The sequence below is a fragment of the Bradysia coprophila genome, unplaced genomic scaffold (genome assembly GCF_014529535.1).
Source record: "Bradysia coprophila strain Holo2 unplaced genomic scaffold, BU_Bcop_v1 contig_476, whole genome shotgun sequence".
NCBI classification, from domain to species: domain Eukaryota; kingdom Metazoa; phylum Arthropoda; class Insecta; order Diptera; family Sciaridae; genus Bradysia; species Bradysia coprophila.
Window position 1 is genome coordinate 439,362 of NW_023503727.1, and position 23,663 is coordinate 463,024.

Consider the following 23,663-nt stretch of genomic DNA (forward strand, 5'->3'; position numbering starts at 1 on the left):
GACATATGAGGACCGAAAGTAAAATGATGACAGTGACATTTACTTTCGGCCCGCAAATACGCAAGCCCACGGGGCGAAAGTAAAATGATGACAGTGACATTTACTTTCGGCCCAAGGCCTGAATTTTTTTACTTTCGGTCACCATTTGAGGACCGAAAATACAAACTTTCGCAGTATTTGGCATAAAAAATAATTTTCATGTGTCGGGCCCGAAAATGAGGGAGTTTCGATATTTTTCTCAGGTTTTCGACCCCTTACATGAAAAATTTTTTGTGTATCTGTTTTAGACGATTGATTTTAGGCACTTTCGCATGTAGCCCTCACTTCGTTCGGGCTACAACAAGCGAAATTGCCTAAAAACAATCGTCCAAAACAGATACACAAATAACTATTGTCAGCATTAGCACAACACACTTTACTTCGGAAAGCATATCAACAACGTTTTTATCTGATCTATTTATTTTCTAAATAATAGTACTTTACTTACCAATGGGACAAATGATGGAAATGGTACAAATGACAAATGTGTGAAATGTACCGATGGAGGCGTAGCCGAGTTCGATAAACACACTAGAAGTGCCATTTCCAAAAACTTCTTGACTCAGATGAAGAAGAAAGAATTGTGAAATAGGTTTCTTCCAAGGCCGTTCAAAATGTCAATCGTCATCCACAGATAAGCCAACACAACCTCACTTTGAAGTTTTAACGAACAAATTTGTTTAAGTTGCGGGTTTGTTTGCCTCTGTGGATGACGGTCGGCTGTTTTCGGCCTGTCAAAATTCGTTTTTACCGTACGATGGAAGAAACCTATACGAAACCAGGTCTAGTAAGGGTAATAATGACGCATTTCCAAATCTAACAGACACAAAGAATAAGAAACGGAAACTTTCTAACACTTCTTCGCCGAAATAATCGACATCGTCTGGAAAATCGGAACAAGTTCTTAAAAAGAGTGACAAACCACCAAACGCCACTGTTTTTGCTCTAAAACTTGAGATACTGAATGTTGACCTTAAAGATATTCCGCATAAGAAAACCTTCATCGCAGGCACAAATAATGTTAAACTGATGCTTCCAAGTGGGGAGGAATATTGCCAAATTAGAAAAATCTTTGATGAATCACAGATCAATTTTGAATGGTTCACGCATGACAACAAACAAACTAGGTCAATGAAATATATGGCACGTGGTGTGGCATACATCCTGAAACAGCACGGCGTGCCTGAATCAAATTTAAACAAAAAATTTTGCACCTCTGATTTTCCTTCTTATTTCTCTTTTTTTGAGTCATAACAAACAACTTTTGTTCGAGGGGTGGGTTGGCGCAGCGGGCGCTTTTCGAAAAAATTGCGAAAACGTCATCTGAAGTCCATTATTTGACCGTTTCTATCACTTTCAATAACATCTTTCTTCTAGTAATGCTGAAATATCGACACTTGAACTGTTCGGATCTTTTTCATAGGATGCAACAAATACATTGCTATAATACTTAGTGATTGGCAACATTATTATCTTGTTTTTTTGTGGTTTTCGTGGATTTACATAAATGAAACTACTTAACTCTTGCAATGTTCGGTCCTTCTGGTATGTTGAATCCAAGGCTGTATACTTTGGGGACCGCGATTTTATTAGATACGCGGGAACACACCACTTCTGATGACTTTACATATACAAAAAATTCACCACATCATCAAGACGACGAGAATCATCAGAGTAGGTGAATTTTTGTATGAAATCGGCCATTTTATCATCAAATGTGGTGTGTAACCCGCGTATCTGTATCTGCGTGACCTCCCCAAAGTATACAGCCTTGTTGCATCCAATGAAAGTAAATAGATAGGTATGGCCAAACGTTCAAATTTGTTCTAGCCGGAGCACATACGGATTTGTATGGCGCCACCTCAAACGAACTCATTTCTAGTGCAAATTTCCACTAGAAATGAGTTCGTTTGAGGTGGTGCCATGCAAATCCGTATGTGCTCCGACTTGTATGGACTGGCCATACCTACTTATCTACTTTCATTGGTTGCATCGACATAAAAACATTAAATCAAAACATAAACAAACTTTGACTAGCTTCTTTTATAACATTGTATACCTATCAAACGGCTTGGTTCTTATATATCCATACAGTCAATTATTCTTCATCAAAACGTATGATGCTTACTTGTTTATATTGTCTTTCAGTATATTCGCCCAGTCGGTTGGCCTGTAGAGGCGCCACATTTTTTTTAGTACTTCAATCTCATTGGACTATTTTTTGTGTGCAACAACTTCACATTGATTCATTCCTATGAAATGACACAGCAGTGAAGTTTGTTCATGAAAAAATAATTCAGTGACAGCAGTCTTTTTATGAAGAAATTGTAATAGATTTTGTAATAGTAAGGGTAAAATCTATTTTCTTCATAAAAAGACTGCTGTCACTGAATTGTTTTTTTATGAACCAACTTCAGTATTGTTGACATTAAAGTTATGTTGAAACATGTGAAACATGTCCAAACAACGATTTTATTTCGATTAAGAACATTATTATGATCAAAAAATTATTCTAGACCATAACAAAAAAGTTTTTTTTTTATAAAACTGATTTTGTGTTCATAACATGTACAACCCAATGGAGAAGGGTCATTTGCCAAATGAAGAAGGACATTTTGTTTACATCTTTGCTAAATATCCCGATTGTCTTATATGTAAATTTTCGCAATTTCGACTGAATAAAAAGATGGCGCGCTGCACGCATGTTGACGAAGGTTTTCGACTTTGTTTATTTTCTTAATTTTTCACGATACTTTACTGAATTAAAAATTAATTATGCAAAATTTCCGTGCATAATATAATGCAAAAATACTTCAAATAACGTTCGGCATCGAAATAAAATATAAAAACGTTTTGTTTGGAACTTAATTGCTGCAATAGGACCTGACATCTTACCGTGGATTTACATAGCAACGTAAAAGTGACAGATGCAATGTTTTTTAAATACTGCAACCCGAAATTTCATTCATAAAATTAAAATTATGAATGAAATTTCGAGTTGCCGTATGAGAAAATTTTTGCATCTGTCACTTTTACGTTGCTATGTAAATCCACAGTTAGACAGGTTCCTATCGGCAACTGGAAGGCTGCCATGATTCAAATGATGACCGGGAATGGAAACAAAGGATCAACAGATCAGTGTTTCGAGATCCTAACTGATCGTCCCAAACTGATAAATCTTATCTATCGGTCTATTTCAGTCGCGTTACTGACTCTTAACCTGAATTCATGGAAAATCCTTTGTCAGTCAAAAGAAAATTCTTCAAAGTTTTAGGAAAGATAATCTTGAAACTCGTAGAAAATCAAAAAAAAAATCCGCCAAATCATAGAAAATCCTTCAAATGGACCAAGAAAATAAGATAAAAAAGTCCTCGAAAATTGAAAAAAAAAAATCCTTTGAAAATCCATCCAGAATCAGTAAAAAATCCGCTGAAAATGCTTGGAAAACAATAAGAAAAACAAACATTTTGAAAATTCTCAGAGGGTTGAAAATCCTTTGTCAACGAAATTTTCAAATATCTGTCCCTCCCTTCTACAATAAAAGCTAAACATCGAAGATCTAAAATTTTAAATATTTTTTCATGTGTCGGGGCCGAAAATGAGGGCAATTTTTCGAATTTTCTCGGGTTTCCGGCCCTCTGCATGAAAATTCACATGTGCACCTGTTTGGGACGGTTCATTTAAGGCACTTTCGCTTGTAGACCTCACTTCGTTCGGCCTACAATCCGCGAAATTGCCTAAAATCAATCGTCCAAAACAGGTACACAAATGACTTATTATTGAACTCTGAAGGTTGTATGGATGCATTTTGACTTCATAGGCTTTTTATACCAGCAAGTCTAGTGGACACTCGATGCCCAAGGCAGACGCTTTAAAATATGGAACAATTGGTACTGGCATTGTATTTGAGACACCGTTCTTATAATTGCATTCTTTTCACATTTCAAAATAATGCGCTTTTCATACGGGTTCCCAGTCGGCATCGTCGGCATAGAGTCATCAACCGGTATATGACGTATTCAACCGGTCTATTTTGTTGTTGGTCTCTGCCTTTTTTTTGCACTTCTGAATTTGTGCTTAGACATTCAACATAAATAGCCGACCAAACCAAGCGAAACTTATCAGTATCTATTCAACCATCAACATGATACACGGCTACTGGAACATTCGAGGCGTAAGTTGCGAAATCTCTACCAATAGCTTTGGATGTTCATTTTTAACAGAAAAAAAATCGCTTTTACAGTACTCGCAGCCCATTCGCCTACTTCTTGCTCAGGCAGATGTTGAATACGAAGATAAAAGGTACAACTATGGATCGACACCGGAGACACTAAGAACCGAATGGATGAACGATAAGTTCAACCTTGGATTGGATTTTCCAAATCTGCCGTACCTCTTCGATGGCGATGTGAAGATCACTCAAAGCATTGCCATCTTACGTTACTTGGCAAGAAAATACAAATTGGTCCCGAACAACGAAAAGCAAACGGCTCGTGTTGACATGATCGAGCAGGAAATTCTCGACTGGAGGAGCCAGCAATCTCAATGTTTCTACAATTCCGATCATGACAATGTCAAAGCAGCGTACATTGAAGGATTGAAGGGCAAAGTGAAATCGTTGTCTGCTTTCCTGGGAGGCAACGAATGGTTGTCCGGCGGTGGATTAACTTATGTCGATTTCTTGGTTTACGAGTGGATCGATGTCAATCGTATTTTCTACCCGGAATTGCTGAACGGAGCTGACAACTTGGTAGCGTATCACAAACGAGTTGAGTCACTGCCCAACATTGCTGCGTACATCAAATCGGAAAAGTTTATCAAATATCCATTGAATGGTGTCATGGCAGCATGGGGTGGTAAATAGCTGTGTTATATACTATGCAAACTGAACGAGATGAAATCTCTTCAAAAGAATCTGTGGTCTTTGTTCATCAAATGAAAGAATAAAATATGTTTTTGATCAGCCAACGTTTGTGGTTTTCTGTTATCTCTTTGTGCATAATAAGGTCAACCTCAGCAGCAATACATTTTGTACATCTTGTTCTGTGCGATCGATTAAATTTCTTGAGCTTTGAAACTGGGCTGTAAAGTGATTCATTACTAATTTGACGATGTCCACGAAGTTGTTCTCAAGAGTACACACAATCAAACAGATTTATTTCCCTAAATTCGTCACTGAAAGTATCTGTCCATTTTCAGTCGAGTTACAGACCCTTAAGCAGAACGCATCAGCAAATATTATTGTTGACCCTGAACCATCAAACATTAACCGGTTTCTTCACAAGTAACTTATACACAACGATCGATTCATTCAACATATATGCTCCAACACATATACAAGCCGGTATTATGCTATTATAACGTGTGACGCAATTTCGGCTCTCTGAATCGTTTTGATTAAATAACTTTGTGAAACTACAGCTGTCAGTCTGACAAAACACTTAGGTGAGAGAATACAGAAAGTTATCGTACCTGCTATGGCTTTGATACACGGTTACTGGAACATTCGAGGTGTAAGTTTGTCTGTCTCGACGGTTGAACCAACAAATTAATTTTAAATTTCCTTCAGTACTCACAACCCATTCGTTTGCTTCTTGCTCAAGCTGGAGCTGAGTATGAAGATAAGCGGTACAATTTCGGACCGACACCCGAAACCTGGACCGCTGAGTGGCTGAAGGATAAGTTCAATCTTGGATTGGATTTCCCGAATCTGCCGTACCTCTTCGATGGCGACATTAAAATCACTCAAAGCATTGCCATCTTACGTTACTTGGGCAGAAAATTCAAACTGGTCCCCAGCAATGAAACGGAAGCAGCTCGTGTTGATGTGATCGAGCAACAAATTCTGGACTGGCGAACGCAACAATCTGAATGCTTTTACGATTCCGATCATGACAATGTCAAAGCTGCGTACATTGAAGGATTGAAGGGCAAAGTGAAATCGTTGTCCGCTTTCCTGGGAAACAATGAATGGATGTCCGGTGGTGAACTAACGTATGTGGATTTTCTGGTCTACGAGTGGCTCGATGTCAATCGTCTGTTCCATGCGGATCTGCTGAACGGAACGGACAATTTGGAAAAGTACCATAAACGAATTGAATCGCTGCCGAAGATTGCTGAATACATGAAATCCGATAAGTTCATCAAATATCCATTGAATGGCGTTATGGCTCAATGGGGTGGCAAATAAAGCCAAGTCATTGCGTTCGCAACTTATTTTCAGTATTATTATCGCAACTCAATGGTGTCGTCATTCAATGAGCAAATAAAAACTTTTTTTTTTGTTTATTAAATAACTCTGTGTTTTCAATGTTGTGATTTCTTATGAGAGAGTAATTGCCGAATGTGTGGCATCGGAACCGTTGGAGCAACAAAAAAACAAGTTATCTTATCAATAGGTGATAGATTTGAGTAGAACAAGGCGTGTTGACTTTTTCGGATCATCATTGCCTTTATCAAAATCATATAGAATTGCTGTTGACGAGTTAAAGTGTGCAAATGGACTTTCTTCAGTGTCGGTTCCAAAACGCCGACTATTATAATAGTATGTTGTGTTACAAGTATTGTAATGTTGATTTTAAATCATAATTTCCATGGTAAACAATCACTCTTCAAATTTGATCGATCACATTGCTTTGCATTTTCTAAAACGAATGCTGTAATAACTCATACAAATTCCATTGTGCCACCGAGAATTGAAATACGACTCTTTTCAGCATTCATTTTAGTGTTGTAAAGTGATCATGTCCGGAGCGATAGCGGAGGACTTGACGCAGTCTAACTTCCAAAAAAAGAACGAAGAAAATTTTTTGAGACGCGGCAACTATATATAGGCGAGAATTTAAGTTTCTTTCCTTTGGCCTGTATCACCACAAATCCTATTCTATTCTTATTCGTGCTTCAAATACGAGCAAAACGAGCTATCACTCGACTATGTAACTTTAAAATTGCCGGAGATACATCGTTTTGAAGTTGGTCATTTTGATAGAAAATGCACCAAATTAACGTTTTCCAAACAATCAAAATCTTTCAACTTACTCTGTATGTTTCTATCTATCTATCTATCTATCTATCTATCGACGGTCGATCTCGGAAACTAGTCAGCCAATCTCCATGAAATTTTGCAGGAACCTCAGGGTGGGCATAAAAATGAAAATGTGATACGTCATTACCCCAGGAAAAACCAGAATTTTGTTTTATTGGCCTCGAAGTGGTTTCTGAGTGTGGTTTTCGAGGGTCGGGAACGCGTTTTCGGCTGTAGCTTAGCTGTATTGAAACCTACAGAGGCGTGCGACCCATCAAATGAAAGGTATTCTTAACACGATTCGAACAAAAAAATAATTAAAAAAATCGGGGCAGATTCGTTTGAGCTAGAGTGATTAGAGTGACCAAATTTTGAGCTACTCGAGCGTAGGATGAAAGGACTAATATTTTTTGGGTTATGAGAGATAGAGAATTACTTTCTTCGGCAAAGTCTCAGAGTTTTACGAGTAGAACAGAGGGGCATATGTGAAAAATGTCGAAAGTTGGAAATGGGTGAGTCAATTGGTTTTGGAGATATTTCTTGAATGGTGGCAGATAGAGAATTACTTTCCTCTAGCGACAAGCACTCAGTTCAAGTAAATGTTTCCTGACTCTGATAAATAGTACTTTACATGTTACATGCATCGAAAACCGTACTTTTCATGTTTCAAGCACTTCTTTCAACGCCCTCAGCATGTAACAGTTTACATAACTCGAGATAAAAATGAAAAGTCTCTGCTTTTCATTTTTTTTTAGGGATCTGTTTAGGGATAAAAACATGAAAAGTGGAGTCTTAGTGTAAATTTTGTTGATCCGAGGCGAAGCCGATGTCAAAAAAAACACGAAAATGAGACTTTTCATCTTTTTATTACGAGTTATGTAATGGATTTTACATGCTGAGGGCTTCGAATATAAGCACTTAAACATTTCAACTTCACATAATTCATCGTAAATGCTACCAAACTTCTGTAAGCTCTGCTTCTTCTGAAAGTACATGCAATTACCTTTCAAATGACACCCCACACGATCATGTACGTTTCGTGTACCTCGAGCAATTTCTGTAAGAAATGTGTAAGTTTTCAGTCTTTTTAGCCCCGTACGAAGTACGAAGGGGCTTATAGGATTACGATGCCGTGTAGGAATTCGAAGCAGACGGTAAGGGCAAAGTGTTTGCCTATGTTCATAGATAACGAATCCGCAATAAAAATTTTGTCCGTCCGTCTGTCCGTCTGTCCGTCCGTCTGTCACGTCGATATCTTGAGTAAATCAAATCCGATTTCAAAAATTTTTTTTCCCTGAAAGATAGTCAAAATAGTGAGGCTAAGTTCGAAGATGGGCGATTTTGGGTCGACCCTTCCGGAGCTGGGGCCCAATAAGTGCCTAACTGTTTTTCGACGATATCTCCAGACATTTAAGCACTACACTTGTAAGTGATACGTCAAATGAGAGGTATTTACAATACCGATCGACAAAAAAAAAAGTTTATGAAAATTGGATGACCGACTCGTGAGTCAGACCCCTTGGTGTGAACTAGGTACAGGGCGGCAAGCCGTTTTTGCTTGTAGGTTGGCCAAATTTGAACGTATTTAGATGGATTTTGCTTTATTAGATAGGTATTGACCGTACCAATCAGCCAGGTCTCTTGGAGTGAGCTTATATGTGGCTACTCGGCCGTACAGTGAAGGTGGTGTTTTTTGTTAATATCTCGAGTAAACTTTGACCGAATTTCAAATTTTTTTTTGTTTGAAAGGTACTAACGAATGTAAAGCAGCCGTACTACTTTCTACCTCCTAACAAAATGGCCGTCGGCCGCCATTTTGGATTTTTGTAAAATCAATATAAATCGGTGAAAATGATACTTACTTAATTTTAGGTCAATTCGAAATTTGTGTTACATTTGAAAGGAACGTCGTACGGGGCTTCGTAATTGCGCTATGCGCAATTTTTAAGACGTACACATTTCATAAGAATTTTACTTTACCGACGTTTACGGGCGCAGTAGGCTTACGGTAAGAGTAGGGCGACGGACGAACTAGGCTCACGTACGCAATAGATGTACGGGTTTGTACGGGGCTCAGTCGCAGTAAACGCTCCGACTGTTCTGACGGCTCGTTTCTATTGAAAACTTCAACTGCACATATCTCAGTTTGGATGAATTTTAAACCCAACAAGATTCTATTTGCTCCGAAAGTGCATGAAATTACCTTTCTAATGAGACCACACACGACCCTGTACGGTTCGTGTAACTGGAGAAATTTTTGTAAGAAAAGTGGGTGTTTTCGGTTTTTGATCACCTTACACAAGCCACACAAGCTTCGAAGAATTTTTTTGAAAGTGGTTTTGGCTTCTGGGGTCGAATACCTTACTGGGCAAATATAAAAAATTCAAATAGAAAATACGTCCGATATCGGTCTTCTGTTTTTCAGAAGAATCTATCATTTTACATGTTACATGCATCGAAAACCGTACTTTTCATGTCTCAAGCACTTCTTTCAACGCCTTCAGCATGTAATAGTTTACATAACTCGAGATAAAAATGAAAAATCTCGTTTCCGTGTATTTATTGACCTCGGCTACGCCTCGGATTAACTAAATTCACACAAAAACTCTGATTTTCATTTTTTTTGGATCTGTTTAGGGATAAAAAGATGAAAAGTAGAGTTTTCGTGTAAATTTTGTATATCCGAGGCGAAGTCGATGTCAATAAAAACACGAAAATGATACTTTTACACTGAAAGTGATCCATTACACGTGGACAATTTTTGGTTATTTTTTTCATTTTCCTACAGTGGAAATCAACTTTCGCATGGGGCAGGTAGTAAACGATAATACATTGGATTCTGCTACGTATTTCATTACTTCGTAAATAACAACTAGCTTCGGTAACTGTTTTTTCAAAAAGTGCAGTCGTTATTGCACAAAACCACATCAGTAAGTTTGCGAATATCACCAAGCTATTTCCAACGTAACGAAGTGCGTAATAGAATCCAATGCAACCTACCATTCCTAAACATTGAAAATGTAAAAATTTGGTCAACTGGTGAATTGGTTGCTGGGACATGTTAGTTAATCCTTTTCGTTGGATAGCCGATGAGCAACTGTTATAGAACAGTTGAAAATGACGAATAGAAAAAAGAAGGCTTTCGGAGCTAGCGTCCGCGTAAACGATGACAATATCGCCAATCCATTTAATCCGTTCGATAGGATAAAGTATTGGGTTAGTATGCAAAGTTTCGTGAGTAGACAATTCGGAGATCGAGATGAAAGGGCAGCCAAATGATCGAATATGAATGATGTATCATTGATCCTTAACTTTACTGAACGGTTCCAAAGTATTCTTGATTTTACTGGCCTTAGCGCTATCCTCGGAGCAGTTAGATCGACTTCGAACTTAGATAAGTTGATTTTTCAATGGAATCTTATCTTTTCCGTATTAATCTTTTAGAAACTGTACGGTTATTGCCAACTGTCACAAAAACAAACGATGGTATCCACTTAGTGGTCACCTATATCTAGCACACAGCAGAATTCAACTTAATGAAGTAAAAGATTTTGTATCGAACACAAGACGATGCTTTTAAAAACAAGATCGAATGATTAAATATATTAAATATATAAGCGACAGCTTCATTGATTGATGTTGTTAAGTATGGTAAGGTTCAGAGGGATATAACTAAGGTGTTTTTTGGAGCTTCGTTGACCGCGCTTATGAAAGGCGAGGACGATGTGAGACCTATAGCGGTTGGAATCGTTTGGAGGCGTTTGACAGGTAAAGTTGCGTGTTTTAATGTTAGAGATAGTTTAGTTGAAAAACTGAAGCCTTTTCAGTTTGGGTTTGGTGTAAAAGGGGGTGCTGAGGCTTTGGTTCATGCAGTACGTAGTTTCTGTACAGCTGAACATGAAGAACCTATGGCGTTGGTTAAGTTTGATTTTGGGAATGCTTTTAATATGTTGTTTAGGAAGTTTATGTTAGGTGAAGTTAGGGATGTGTGCCCAAAATTGCTTCCTTTGTTGCAGCAGGCTTATAGTCACTTCTCTAATCTCTATTATCTTGATGAGGTTTTGCTGTCAAGAAGAGGATACCAACAGGGTGATCCAATGGGTCCCCCTGGTTTTTGTATTATCAGTGATACTTGCCGATATTAGGAGAGTTTTAGATTTTTGTGTTTTGTCTGGTTTACCGCTAAATACAAAGAAATGTGAGGTTTTTTTTTGTCATCTGTGTATTCATCATCTGATTTGTCGAATGAAATTTTGACTAAATTTAATTTGCGAATAATTGATGATGACATTTCAGGCATAGTAGATACCATTCCTAACGATTTTATTCCAGATAATGATGAAATGAGAAAGGTGCAACGAAACTGGGACCTACCGGTGATTAGGAGCAGTTTTAGCGAGATGTTAGATTCTAGTGAACCTGTTACTCGTGCTAGACTACTTGCGTCATCTACCAAAGAATCTTCAAAGTGGCTGCAGGTTGTCCCATCGAGTCAACTAGGTTTACTATTAGATAACAATGCAACGAGAATTGCTGTTGGTCTTCGTTTAGGATCCCAGTTCTGTGAAGAGTACAAGTGTAATTGTGGTAATGTGGTTAAGAAGGACGGTTTGCATGGTTTATCGTGCAAATTAAAGATAGGGATTATTCGAGCATAACTTCTTATTTATACTGCTCTTTGCCCGAAGACAAATCCCACAGTCGACCAACCGAGAACAACGATCAGACCAATGACAAGAAGAAAACTAGAATCGTAACACTAGTTGATGTTAAGCCACATCTAACCGGACATCAGAACTGTTTCGGCCTCGAGGTACTGATTTATGGCGGCCACTGACCGTTGAGAACGGTGCTCTTCAGCTGTTTCCATAATTCACCTCTTCACAGTACAGGCTATGATCGCTACATGAACTGTTAGTGATTTTTCAGTGGTTGGATTATTGCTAAACACGATTCTGTCAATAATGTTTTTGGTCATGCATTTTCCTCTGCAGGATTTCCCAATATTTTGCAACCACCTGGTATTTCTAGAGATGACGGTAAAAGACCTGATGGTATGACAGTAGTTCCGTGGAGTCATGGAAAATCACTTTTATGGGATGTAACAATACGTGATACTTTGGCTCCTTCATACATCAGTGAATCCTCTAAGAAAGCAGGGTCTATTGCAGATAAAGCGGAGAGATTTAAGCATAATCATTATATACGTCTTAAAGAAAACTATTTATTTACCCCCCTTGCCTTTGAATCATTAGGTTGCATGGGTCCAAAGAAATTTATTGACAAGTTGGGATCGTTGATGAAGAGAGCATCAGGGGAGCCACGTTCCAAAGATTATCTGTTGCAGAAAATTTCTATTGCTATACAAAGAGGCAATGCGGCATGTATTCTTGGAACTTTAGGAAGTAATAGAGCGGATGATTTTTATTTATTGTAATATTTGTTGATTGAAAAGATCGTTTTTTTACTGACTGCGCCGTATGCGAGCAGTCTTTTTTTTCGCTTTGAATAAATAAATACAAGATTTTCTAAAAAAAAAAATTTTTTTGGTATGCTAGACCGTCTCCGCTCAGACTATCGATTCAACAGATATTTTAAGTCGATTTAGTGATGAGATATGAAAAAGTCTGCTTTTTTTGGTCGTTTTATAGATTTATTAATTTTTTTTTGCCTTTTTTCCCCTGGAATATACAAAAAAAATGATTTTGATAACAATTTCAGTTAAGCACAAAGAATACGGTAAGTGGAATACATAGTAACGTTTGTTAAGGCCGAAGATAATGCTATTCGTGAATAGACAACGTAATTGCACCCTTGTGGGCCGCTTCAAATGTTTGCTGAAATTAAAAACAGAAAAAATAATCATTTAACATGACTCGGCAAAATTGTGCGATCTATTTTTAAACAAGTGTGTAATACACTTGTATGGCATTTATCACCTTAGACCTCTTGCAATCATAAATGGTTTTCGAAAGAAAAGTAGACGCTACTCGCACCCGGGTGCGGATGATTCATTGTGCTTGAAAGCCATTTTTTGTAAGCTCAATAAAATTGGCCATTTGAAACAGTTACGATTGAACAAGGAAAACTGAGAAATTCAGTCAGATAGGCATTAGGATCGATTTTTAAAAATTTAATTCAAAAAGCATATAGTGTCCATAACTGATACGGAGTGTCCCAGGGCCTACTTCTTAGAAACTTTTAGAGATAATCGAGAAAATCAAGAAACTTTGAGAAATTCAAGAAACTTCGAGAAATTCAAGAAACTTCGAGAAATATTTCTTGAATTTCTCAAAGTTTCTTGATTTTCTCGAATTAGAGAAATTTCAAGAAATTCCAGAAAAATCAAGAAACTTCGAGAAATTCAAGAAATTTCAAGAAACTAATTTCTCGAGTTTCTTGAAATTTCTCGAATTCGAGAAATTTTAAGAAATTCGAGAAAATTCGAGAAATTTCGAGAAATTCAAGAAATTAGTTTCCAAAAAGTAGGCCCTGGAGTGTCCTGATCATATTTCCGAAAATAGTATGCTATGTCACTAGGTGGTGAAAACGTCCAATTTATAGCATTTTCGAGTTGATATCTTACGCAAAGTTGACACGATTGGGGCGAAAAAGTGGAAAAATAGACTTGACTTAAACGAAAAAGAGAGCAAAAAAGTTGTTGTTCTAGCTCTCTAACCGGTGAGAGAATGTGACATTATTGGTCCGCCTTAATACTGAAATCATTTTTGTGAACTTTACGGACTTTTAAGAGTCAATTCGCCAAAACTTCGAACAGCTTATATGGAATCGGGATTCAAGCCGACGGCGATCCAAACGAGCTATGGCTCAAATGAATCGTAGTTCAATTCAATATCGTGGAACAATTTTTTCCCGAAAAAATTTTGTTGGGCTGTCATGGCCCGTAGAAAAATTTTCTCTGAAGTGGTCGCGAAAATCGTTTTTTATCAATTACTCCTACATGCGAGATGTGAATAATGTGAAAAACAACTTTGAGCTCGATTTACTATTTTCAAAAAATTGATGAGGTAAAATTTTGGAATTTTGATTCAATTTGGCAGTTTGGCCTCTACAAAAAAGATCTATGGCTCATTTTCTGACTGTATCACGATAGTTTTACTGACTATTATCTCGTAAAACTATAATTAATAAAATTCGTTCGTAAAAACATTATTTGGGGAACTTTAAAGTTCGAAGATTTTCCAAAATTTGATCAGTTGAGATACATTGTGAAAAATCAACTCCGTTTCTATCTAGGACGGTGAGTATGGTCGAGTGGGGTGTCAATGGATAGGTCGAGAAGTAAGCTACAAAACTCCGGGTTAGAGCTTCCTGCTACTAGATGTCCCAACTGCCCAGAGCTCTTTAAAAATTTCGGTTTTTTCGAGGTTTTTCACTTCTTGTGGCGGCTGGGTGGGTCGAACATCGGCATTTGTTGGTCAATAATATTCAGCTCAACGACCTTCATAAACGTACACAATTTGACATTATTCACATCTCGCATGTTGGAGTGATTGATAAAAAACGATTTTCGCGACCACTTCAGAGAAAATTTTTCTAATGGCCATGTCAGCCCCAAGGGGGTAATCACTAGTAAATCAGTAAATCAAGTAAATCACGGTAAATCACAAAAAATTTTGAAAAATTTTTGAAAATTTTTTAATTGTCACTGGATTACATTTCGAAGTATCGTGGCCGTAAACATATAGGATAAATTTCATGAACTAATACAAATTGAAGTAAATAGATTCAAATTTAGTACAAACTTCATTTTTGATTTACTTGATTTACTGTGATTTACTGTGATTTACCGTGATTTACCGTGATTTACTGAGCTAGTAAATCAGTGATTACCCCTCGGTCAGCCCAACAAAAAAATTTCGGGAAAAAAGTTGTTCCACGATATTCTCAGAATTGAACGACGATTCATTTGAGCCATAGCTCGTTTGGATCGCTGTCGGCTTGAATCCCGACTGCTGAAGTTTTGGCGAATTGACTCTTAAGTGTCCACTCCACTCAACAAAAAGTACTCCGTGAGAGAGCCGTGAGAGAGCGAGCTGTCAAATAAACAAAGAAAAAATTGAAAAATTCAATTTTGTCTCTCACACGGAGTACTTTTTTGGTAAGAGGAAACTAAGCATTAAAGTTAAAGTTCTGTTCCCAACGAAAAAAAGCTCAATTATGAAGTTTCCAACTTTAATAGCCTATGGAAGACCGCTCGAGATAATTACGCCCGTCAGATGCGATTAATCAGACTATAAATAGCAAAACTCACCTTTTTCGGATCGTGGAACATAGTTTCTGTAACACCAATCTTCAAAGGCGTCGGCTTCTCAGCGAAGGCTGTAACGGATTTGGCTTGGCGAATTCCATCCAGCCACTCCCAAGTGATTGACGAATGCGAAAAATAATTCAACATCGGCATGCCGGCGATCATATCGTTAATCGTTTTCCCGATGGCGACGTCCGTTCTCCCGAAATACAATGACAGTTCTTGCAATGTTGACATGTAGGTGCCGAACTGTTCGTACAAATTTCGTCCGATTTTGTTCTCGATCTGGTCCATTCTCAAGTATCTGAGATTTTTGATCGATCTAAGACCCAGAATGGTGTTGGTGTCGACTGTGATTCCCTGTATGTGCAGTGATTCTAATGAATCGATTTGAGCCAATCCATTGATCATGTTATTGGAATCGATGTAATTGTACTGATATTTGCGTGTCAGCGTTAGTTTCTTGAGCTTTGTCAGTCCGCTGAAGTCAAGGCCATCCGTTGTGCCTTTGAAGCATGAAATATCCAATTGAAGTTCTTTTATCTTTGCTAATTTTTCCGGCGGAAGAGAAAGGCACGACAAATAACTGCAGCATGTGTCTATTGCCAATGTGGTAAATTTATTCTTCCATTCGGACAGAGGAACATTCTTCTTATCCATCTGCTGACAATTGACGATTTTCAAAGTTTTCAATTTACTGATATTCAGTTTATTGAAAAAGTTTCCACGTAGTTTGTTACAGTTATGCAGGTCAAGTGTTCTCAGATTTCTTCCGGACATCATGTACTTCAGGTTAATATCGTAGATATGCGTTGAAGATTCGATGTACAATTTCTTCAGACCGGCAAAGAAATGTTTGTTCCGACTGATCATTCCGCCTGGTAGTCGTTTTGGGAAAGATAATTTCAATTCCGTAACATTCGGGCAATGTTTCACCAACAGTTCGAACTGGACGGCTGTGAGATAATGCCAGTCTATTGAAGTGATGTGATCCCCAATGGCCTCCAATATGACCGGCAGATTTGTTTCATTTATGGACGAGTCTGTCAAAGTCATCCCGAATGCGAATTTTCCGAATTGCTTGTAAAAGATCTGACCGGCCGATTGCATTCGGGTGGACGTCTTACACAAATTGATGACATCCATTAAAGTTAGGTGAGACATGATGTACAATAGACAGTTATCGTTCACTTTTTCCAGGCTCATAACATTCGGATCGATCTTGATTTGATGTTCATCGTCGGCAATTTTGATTATGAACTTTGAGCAACGAGTGTATCCAGGAACGTCTCTATTCTCAATCAATCTGAAATTCAATTTAAAAGTTTTAATGAAATGGCTGCTGCTAGAAAGTGAATGGTAAGGGAAGTGTACGTAATTTCTTGGTCATTAATTTTCTCACACAACGAAAATTGGAACAAACGAGGTTAACTGTATCGAAACGAACTCTTTCATCACCTTGTCTCAGGTGATTCTTAGCAGTTTTCGGTTATTACTTTTTCCTGACTGGTATATTAAGCTACTCAGCAGTGAAATGAAATTTTGACCAAACTATAGTGGAAAAGTGGCAGTAAGTTCATACGGTTTCTGTAAAAATTTCATTTCACTTAGTGTTAAAACACAATTTCAATCAAGAGCACAAACTTCGTCAAATGGCACGGTGGGGCTGAACGAACTTTAAATAAACATGTCGACTTCCATCTCGGTTCTTTTCATAGCTGAGTTAGGGGAGTCGTGTACTATCCAACGGCACATGTTGCAGGCGCAACCGCTGAGAACCGTTTCTGAGAACTAGGAATATCGTCGCCCGGCTCCGCGGAAGTTGCTGGACCAGTGTTTGAAACTGGAATCGGTAGAGGGACAAATTCTAAGAACAACCATGTAAAAATTATTGCCCTCGGTCATTTGGTCGCAGAGCAATAGAAGCTGAAAGTCGAAAATTCCACCTCTTCAAGGGGTGATGCCTCCTCGACGAAGTTCTCGATCCAGCACTTTAATAGCGTTTCTAGACAAGGTTAATGTGTTCTTTCGAATGGCAATAAAATTTTTTTGAAATTGGTCTCTTTTGGTACATTTTCAGAAAAGTCACTTTTTTGCAACCCTCGGTGAATTTTGGCTGCTTCCATACCTTGCCGGTTGAAATATTTCAACACAATTTACCTTCTTAAAGTTAGCCTTAATTCCTATCTTTCCAATGATACCAAATATGCCATATATGATTCTCAGCAAGAACTGTTTATGATAAAGATTTTGCATCGAGGTCGGGCTACTGGCAAATTTAGGGTCATTGAAAACGAAATTTCTATTTTTATGTTTGTTATGGCAAAATAAGCAGATATTAAACAATGGATAACTCACGTAAGTCGATGAGACATAACTCAAAGACATTAATTTGTAATATTTGTAAATTTCGTTTTCAATGACCCTAAATTTGCTAGTAGCCCGACCTCGATGCAAAATCTTTATCATAAACAGTTCTTGCTGAAAGTCATACATGGCATATTCGGTATTATTGGAGAGCTTAGACTTCAGGCTAACTTTAACAAGGTAAATTGTGTTGAAATATTCCAACCGACAAGATATGGGAGTAGCCAAAGTTCACCGAGGGTAGCAAAAAAGTGACTTTTCTGAAAATGTACCAAAAGAGACCAATTTCAAAAATTTTTTATTGTTATTCGAAAGAGCACATTACTCTAGTCTAGAAACGCTTTTAAAGTGCTGGATCGGGAACTTCGTCGAGGAGGCATCACTTCTTGAAGATGTGGAATTTTCGACTTTCAGCTTCTATTGCTCCGCGACCAAATGACCGAGAGCAATAACTATTACATAGTTGTTCTAAGAATTTGTCCCTCTACCGATTCCACTTTCAAACACCGGTCCAGTAATTTCCGCGGAGCCAGGCGACGATATTCCTAGTTCTCAGAAACGGCTCAGCGGTTACGCCTGCAACATGTGCCGTTGGATAGTACGCGCCTCCCCTAACTCAGCTATGAAAAGAACCGAGATGGAAGTCGACATGTTTATTTAAAGTTCGTTCAGCCCCACCGTGATGGATTTGAGAAGATTACCTATTCAAATACAGGGTTCCGTTTCGACCTGATAGTATCCCTTAGAAAATTGTTTTAATTTAAGTGGCTGATTACACTAGGCTCGCCTCCAGTACACAAAATAAGCTTTTTGTGTAGAGGAGCAAAATCCTTCTCTCGATTTTTGTGCATAAAACCAAACGTTTTATGTTCTAGCAAAAGCTCTTGTGTAGTAACTCGAACCAAATCGTTGTATACAGAAGCGAGCCGTTCGCAGGGTCGAGTCTTTTTATCTGTAAAGGCGAATTTTTATCCTATGGCACCAATCGCACTACACCGTTTACTCACGGTTTTCAACAATGAAAACTGTTCTGTGTAGCGTAAATAGTGAGTGTAGTTAGGGATGGGAGGCGTTCAAAATTATCGATAATATCAATCGAAAGAAATTATCGATAATCGATTAATCATATCGTTATCGATAATTTAATAATTATCGAGATAATTATCAAAACATCGAAATTCGATAATTATCAAAATATCGATATTTTGATATTTATCTGAAAATTCATGATAATATACCGATTTATCGAAATATATCGATAAATATCGGATTTTCGGACCGAAATATCTTTATATCGAATTATCGATATCTTGATAATTATCAAAATATCAATAATTATCGATTATCGATATTTTTTTGATAATTTTCGATAAAAAAAAGTCGATAATTATCGATAATCATTTTCATTATCGCCCATGCCTAAGTGTAGTGCGTTTCGTGCTACACAGTTTGTTCTTTCTGTTTGATTAATTATTTTAGTTGAGAGTGCCACCGAACCAATTTATGAACAATTCATTCCAACTGCCTACAGTCAAAGGCAGTCAATTTTCAGCATAAATTTGCTTCAGCTGTTTTTCAGCTGATCCACACATACAATCAAAACGGTTTATACTTGTTTATACGGTTGAAGCTGCTACACGCACGCACATGATAGTGGTAAAACCGTATAAAGACGTATAAACGGTGATGATTGTTTGTATGGATCAGCTGAAAAACAGCTTAAGCTAATTTATGCTGAAAATTGACTGCCTTCGACTGTATGTAAAGCTTCAACCAAAAATCATAAGTGTGAATGAAGGACTTCATGGCGAACGTATTGGTAAAGCGGCAGTTGTTTTTTTTTTGCATTTCAGTTCGGGAACACAACTTCTAAAATGCTGAAAGTTACCATTCTACTTCCTTAATAAAATGATGAAAGCTTCAAGACTTTTAGAATAATAAAATAAGTTGTACAAGACGTATCAGAATGAGAGTTTCTGGGCTACACCAGGGAATTTAGTGGGCTTATTGACAAAGCCGTTTGAGCACTTGACTGACACCGTATAAGAAGAAGTAATGGATTCAATTAGTATTCCAGGTGCAGGTGGAACGCCGACTGTTCATAAATAAAATCAATCCAATGTACTTACTCAGCTGCATCATCTGGAACAGCGAATGTGACATAAGCCAGACGTTCTTCGTCCGTCTTCCTCGAAATTTCAACACGTTCCACCGGGCCATCACGTTCGAAGTACCCCTGAATGAATACTTTGCAGAGCTAGATCACATTGTTAAAAAGAGGAATTAAAAACAAAAAAAAAATCTCCGCAAAATCTCTTACATCTTCACTTAGATCGGTGGGCACATTGCTGACTTCGACCGTTCGAATGGGCGTGTTGTCTTCAAGATACAAGCAGACTGTAATGGAAGAAGTTGCGTTTTTTCGGTTAAATGTTAGGTTAGGAAATAGAGGCGCTCCTCGATCATACGTTTCGGTTTCTTTTCCGGCGAAGCCGCAGTCTGCTGAGGGAGTGAACGCTTACGATTCATTTTTCGACAATAACGTCACAAAAAATATATAAGATGATAATTACACTTATGAAAAAACTTAAATAAGAAAAATACAAAAAGCGACTCGTGTCCGCATCACAAAATTATATAGATCTGACGAGTGTCAATGGCGCTATGGCTATTATACGAGTGTAATTGTGCACGGACGGACTATCGAGAATTACGTGTGTATAATAGAACCGTGCGCGGTAGCTCTAGATGCTCTACTGCAAAATTTAAGTTCTTGTTTCGGACGGCACCTCAATACTATTCCCAGTTTATTGTTTACAGCTTCTCGCCGGAAGATTAGCGCAGCGGATGTGATTCGTCAAAAATATATAATTAAATTCAGCTTAGGACACAGTGACACAATTTGGAACGATATGAAAGTCTGATTTTTCGTTTTCGTATTTAGACAATTTAGAACATATTTTGTTCATGGGTTTCTAGATTGCACGGAAAAGTTTTTACTATGCTGGTGCATGTAATAAGGCTATTACATGTATAGGCAATAACCTTTACATCACTCGCATAGTAAAACGTCGTACTACACACGGAAAATAAAGTGATATCTCGTATCACGATGAGTAAAAGTACCTCGGGCTGCCGCCCTCGGATACTTTTTCTCATCTGGATACGAGATATCACTTTACTTCCCTTGCATAGTAATGTACTATTGAAGTATAGTTACATGCTACATGCGTCGAAAACCGTACTTTTCATGTTTCAAGCACTACTTTTGACACCCTCAGCATGTAAAATCCATTACATAACTCGCGAGAAAAATGGAAAGTCTCGTTTACGTGTTTTTATTGACATCGCCTACGCCTCGGATCAACAAAATTCACACTAAAACTCTACTTTTTCATATTTTATCCCTAGTCATGTAATAGTAGATTATGTACCTCTGTCTAAAAATTTTATTTTGACGGTTTGGAAGTTATATACCGAGCCGAAGGTTCCACTCAACAAAAAGTACTCTGTGAGAGAGCCGTGAGAGAGCGAGCTGTCAAGTAAACAAAGCAAAAATTGAAAAATTCAACTTTGTCTCTCACACGGAGTACTTTTTTCTTCTAGTAAAAATTCATCCGTTTACAACAAATGTTCATCCGTTTACGTAAACTCCGCCTAGATTCCATTGTTTGAACACATTTGTCAAGTACAGGGATGAACTAAACGGACGACTCTGAATTGGGCTTAAATCGAAAATTTGGTAGTCTGTAGTTTTGGTAGTTGCACAGCATTGACATTGAAAATTGCAAAACCACAGTAAAGCAAAATCAAAACCAGACGAATAATAAATATTTGTTATCTGATAACCGATAGCTCACAGATGACATTGCAATTCGAAAATTTTGTAGTTGGTAGCTGACTACCAATATTATAATTGACTATCAAACGTAATTTTCGGCAGAGATGTTCACTATTCGAGAACTGCGCACCGATTGCGACCGACGTAATTATTCTGTCTGCTTGTCTATTTAACGCTTAAATTTTTGGTAGTTGCTTACCAAACTAGTAGTTGACTACCATGGTGATAAAGAGGTGGTAGAGATGTTAACTGTTTGAGAGTTGCACACTGACTGATGAAATTATTTAGGCTGCTTGCCTATTTATAATTCAATAATTTGGTAGTTGACTACCAAACTGGTAGTTGACTAACAAACTGGTAGTTGACTAACAAACTGGTAGTTGACTAACAAACTGGTAGTTGACTAACAAACTGGTAGTTGACTACCAAACTGGTAGTTGACTACCAAACTGGTAGTTGAATAGATTGTGGAAATTGTTATAACAATATCGTCAATACCGCAAAAATCAGTGTAGTGATAGGAAATTAATTTTTCGATCACATTGTCCATGAAAATATGGTTTGGTGAAGTGACAGAAGTGACCGACTTGCCGACAGCGTCAATCATTGAGAGTCCTGTGAAATAGTGCGCAAATCCTCAATCTATACTAAACTAATAGTTGACTATGAAACTGATAGAAAGTTGGTGGAGATTTATACTGTTAAACAGCTGGATATCGAGAGAAAGAAAAAAGATCTCACTAGGCTTATAGCCGGTCTATTTTTGTTTGTTTTCCAACCTAACAAACTTTAAATTTTGAAAGTTTACTTATAGAGACACGAGCTATATAACTTATAACAACTCGATAAGTTTGAATCCAGGAGTGTCAGATTGCTCAATGAATTAGAAGCAATCGAAGATGATTTACATTTCTTGGACATTAGCTGGAGGCTTCCTTGAACACTTGTGAGAAGAGTGCCCCTATAGATCATCTTCAAGATACGGTACTTTTAGACGTAACGTCACTTAAGTTTCGTTATGTTTCGTTCATTCATTCATTTCAAACGACGTTGAAGTCTTCAACTTGAAGATGATCTATCATGTCCGGAGCGATAGCGGAGGACTTGACGCAGTCTGACTTCCAAAAAAAGAACGAAGAAATTTTTTTGAGACGCGGCAACTATATATAGGCGAGAATTTAAGTTTCTTTCATTTGGCATGTATCACCACAAATCCTATTTTATCTTATTCGCGCTTCAAATACGAGCAAAACGAGCTATCACTCGACTATGTAACTTTAAAATTGCCGGAGATACATCGTTTTGAAGTTGGTCATTTTGATAGAAAATGCACCAAATTAACGTTTTCCAAACAATCAAAATCTTTCAACTTACTCTGTATGTTTCTATCTGTCTATCTATCTGTCTATCTATCGACGGTCGATCTCGGAAACTAGTCAGCCAATCTCAATGAAATTTTGCAGGAACCTCAGGGTGGGCATAAAAATGAAATTGTGATACGCCATTACCCCAGGAAAAACCAGAATTTTGTTTTATTGGCCTCGAAGTGGTTTCTGAGTGTGGTTTTCGAGGGTCGGGAACGCGTTTTCGGCTGTAGCTTAGCTGTATTGAAACCTACAGAGGCGTGCGACCCATCAAATGAAAGGTATTCGTAACACAACTCGAACAAAAAAATAATTAATTTAATTTAATTTAATTAATTAAAAAATCGGGGCAGATTCGTTTGAGCTAGAGTGATTAGAGTGACCAAATTTTGAGCTACTCGAGCGTAGGATGAAAGGACTAATATTTTTGCGATTATGAGAGATAGAGAATTACTTTCTTCGGCAAAGTCTCAGAGTTTTACGAGTAGAACAGAGGGACATATGTGAAAAATGTCGAAAGTTAGAAATGGGTGGGTCAATTATGTTTTTAGAGGTATTTCTTGAATGGTGACAGATAGAGAGTTACTTTCTTCGGCAAAGTCTCAGAGTTTTACGAGTAGAACAGAGGGACATATGTGAAAAATGTCGAAAGTTGGAAATGGGTGGGTCAATTGGGGTTTTGGAGATATTTCTTGAATGGTGGCAGATAGAGAATTACTTTCGTCAAATTATCGATTTTCGTCAAATTTTCTGAAT

General features: G+C 37.7%; 3 protein-coding genes across 3 annotated transcripts; 2 read left to right on the forward strand and 1 right to left on the reverse strand.

Moving 5' to 3' along the window:
• Nucleotides 1–4,051: 4,051 nt before the first annotated feature.
• Nucleotides 4,052–5,003, forward strand: LOC119082589 (glutathione S-transferase Mu 3-like). The gene is made up of 2 exons (XM_037192131.1): nt 4,052–4,213; nt 4,283–5,003. Exons 1-2 carry the CDS (start codon nt 4,184–4,186, stop codon nt 4,901–4,903), a joined length of 651 nt encoding a protein of 216 aa, XP_037048026.1. The 5' UTR covers nt 4,052–4,183; the 3' UTR covers nt 4,904–5,003.
• A 240-nt stretch (nt 5,004–5,243) lies between these two features.
• On the forward strand, nt 5,244–6,333 carry LOC119082590 (glutathione S-transferase Mu 3-like). Its single transcript, XM_037192132.1, has 2 exons — nt 5,244–5,552; nt 5,609–6,333. Exons 1-2 carry the CDS (start codon nt 5,517–5,519, stop codon nt 6,227–6,229), a joined length of 657 nt encoding a protein of 218 aa, XP_037048027.1. The 5' UTR covers nt 5,244–5,516; the 3' UTR covers nt 6,230–6,333.
• Nucleotides 6,334–12,694: 6,361 nt separating this feature from the next.
• Nucleotides 12,695–20,633, reverse strand: LOC119082591. The gene is made up of 5 exons (XM_037192133.1): nt 20,171–20,633; nt 20,023–20,099; nt 19,832–19,959; nt 15,339–16,641; nt 12,695–12,900 (listed from the first exon to the last, which is right to left on the reverse strand). Exons 1-5 carry the CDS (start codon nt 20,229–20,231, stop codon nt 12,847–12,849), a joined length of 1,623 nt encoding a protein of 540 aa, XP_037048028.1. The 5' UTR covers nt 20,232–20,633; the 3' UTR covers nt 12,695–12,846.
• Between the last annotated feature and the right edge of the window lie 3,030 nt (nt 20,634–23,663).

Coding starts and splice junctions, on each gene's coding strand:
- LOC119082589 (XM_037192131.1), top strand. CDS start 4,184: ATGATACACGGCTACTGGAACATTCGAGGC. Junction 4,214..4,282: donor GCTACTGGAACATTCGAGGC/GTAAGTTGCGAA, acceptor TCGCTTTTACAG/TACTCGCAGCCCATTCGCCT.
- LOC119082590 (XM_037192132.1), top strand. CDS start 5,517: ATGGCTTTGATACACGGTTACTGGAACATTCGAGGT. Junction 5,553..5,608: donor GTTACTGGAACATTCGAGGT/GTAAGTTTGTCT, acceptor AATTTCCTTCAG/TACTCACAACCCATTCGTTT.
- LOC119082591 (XM_037192133.1), bottom strand. CDS start 20,231: ATGAATCGTAAGCGTTCACTCCCTCAGCAGACTGCGGCTTCGCCGGAA. Junction 20,100..20,170: donor GCCGGAAAAGAAACCGAAAC/GTATGATCGAGG, acceptor CTTCCATTACAG/TCTGCTTGTATCTTGAAGAC. Junction 19,960..20,022: donor CCACCGATCTAAGTGAAGAT/GTAAGAGATTTT, acceptor AATGTGATCTAG/CTCTGCAAAGTATTCATTCA.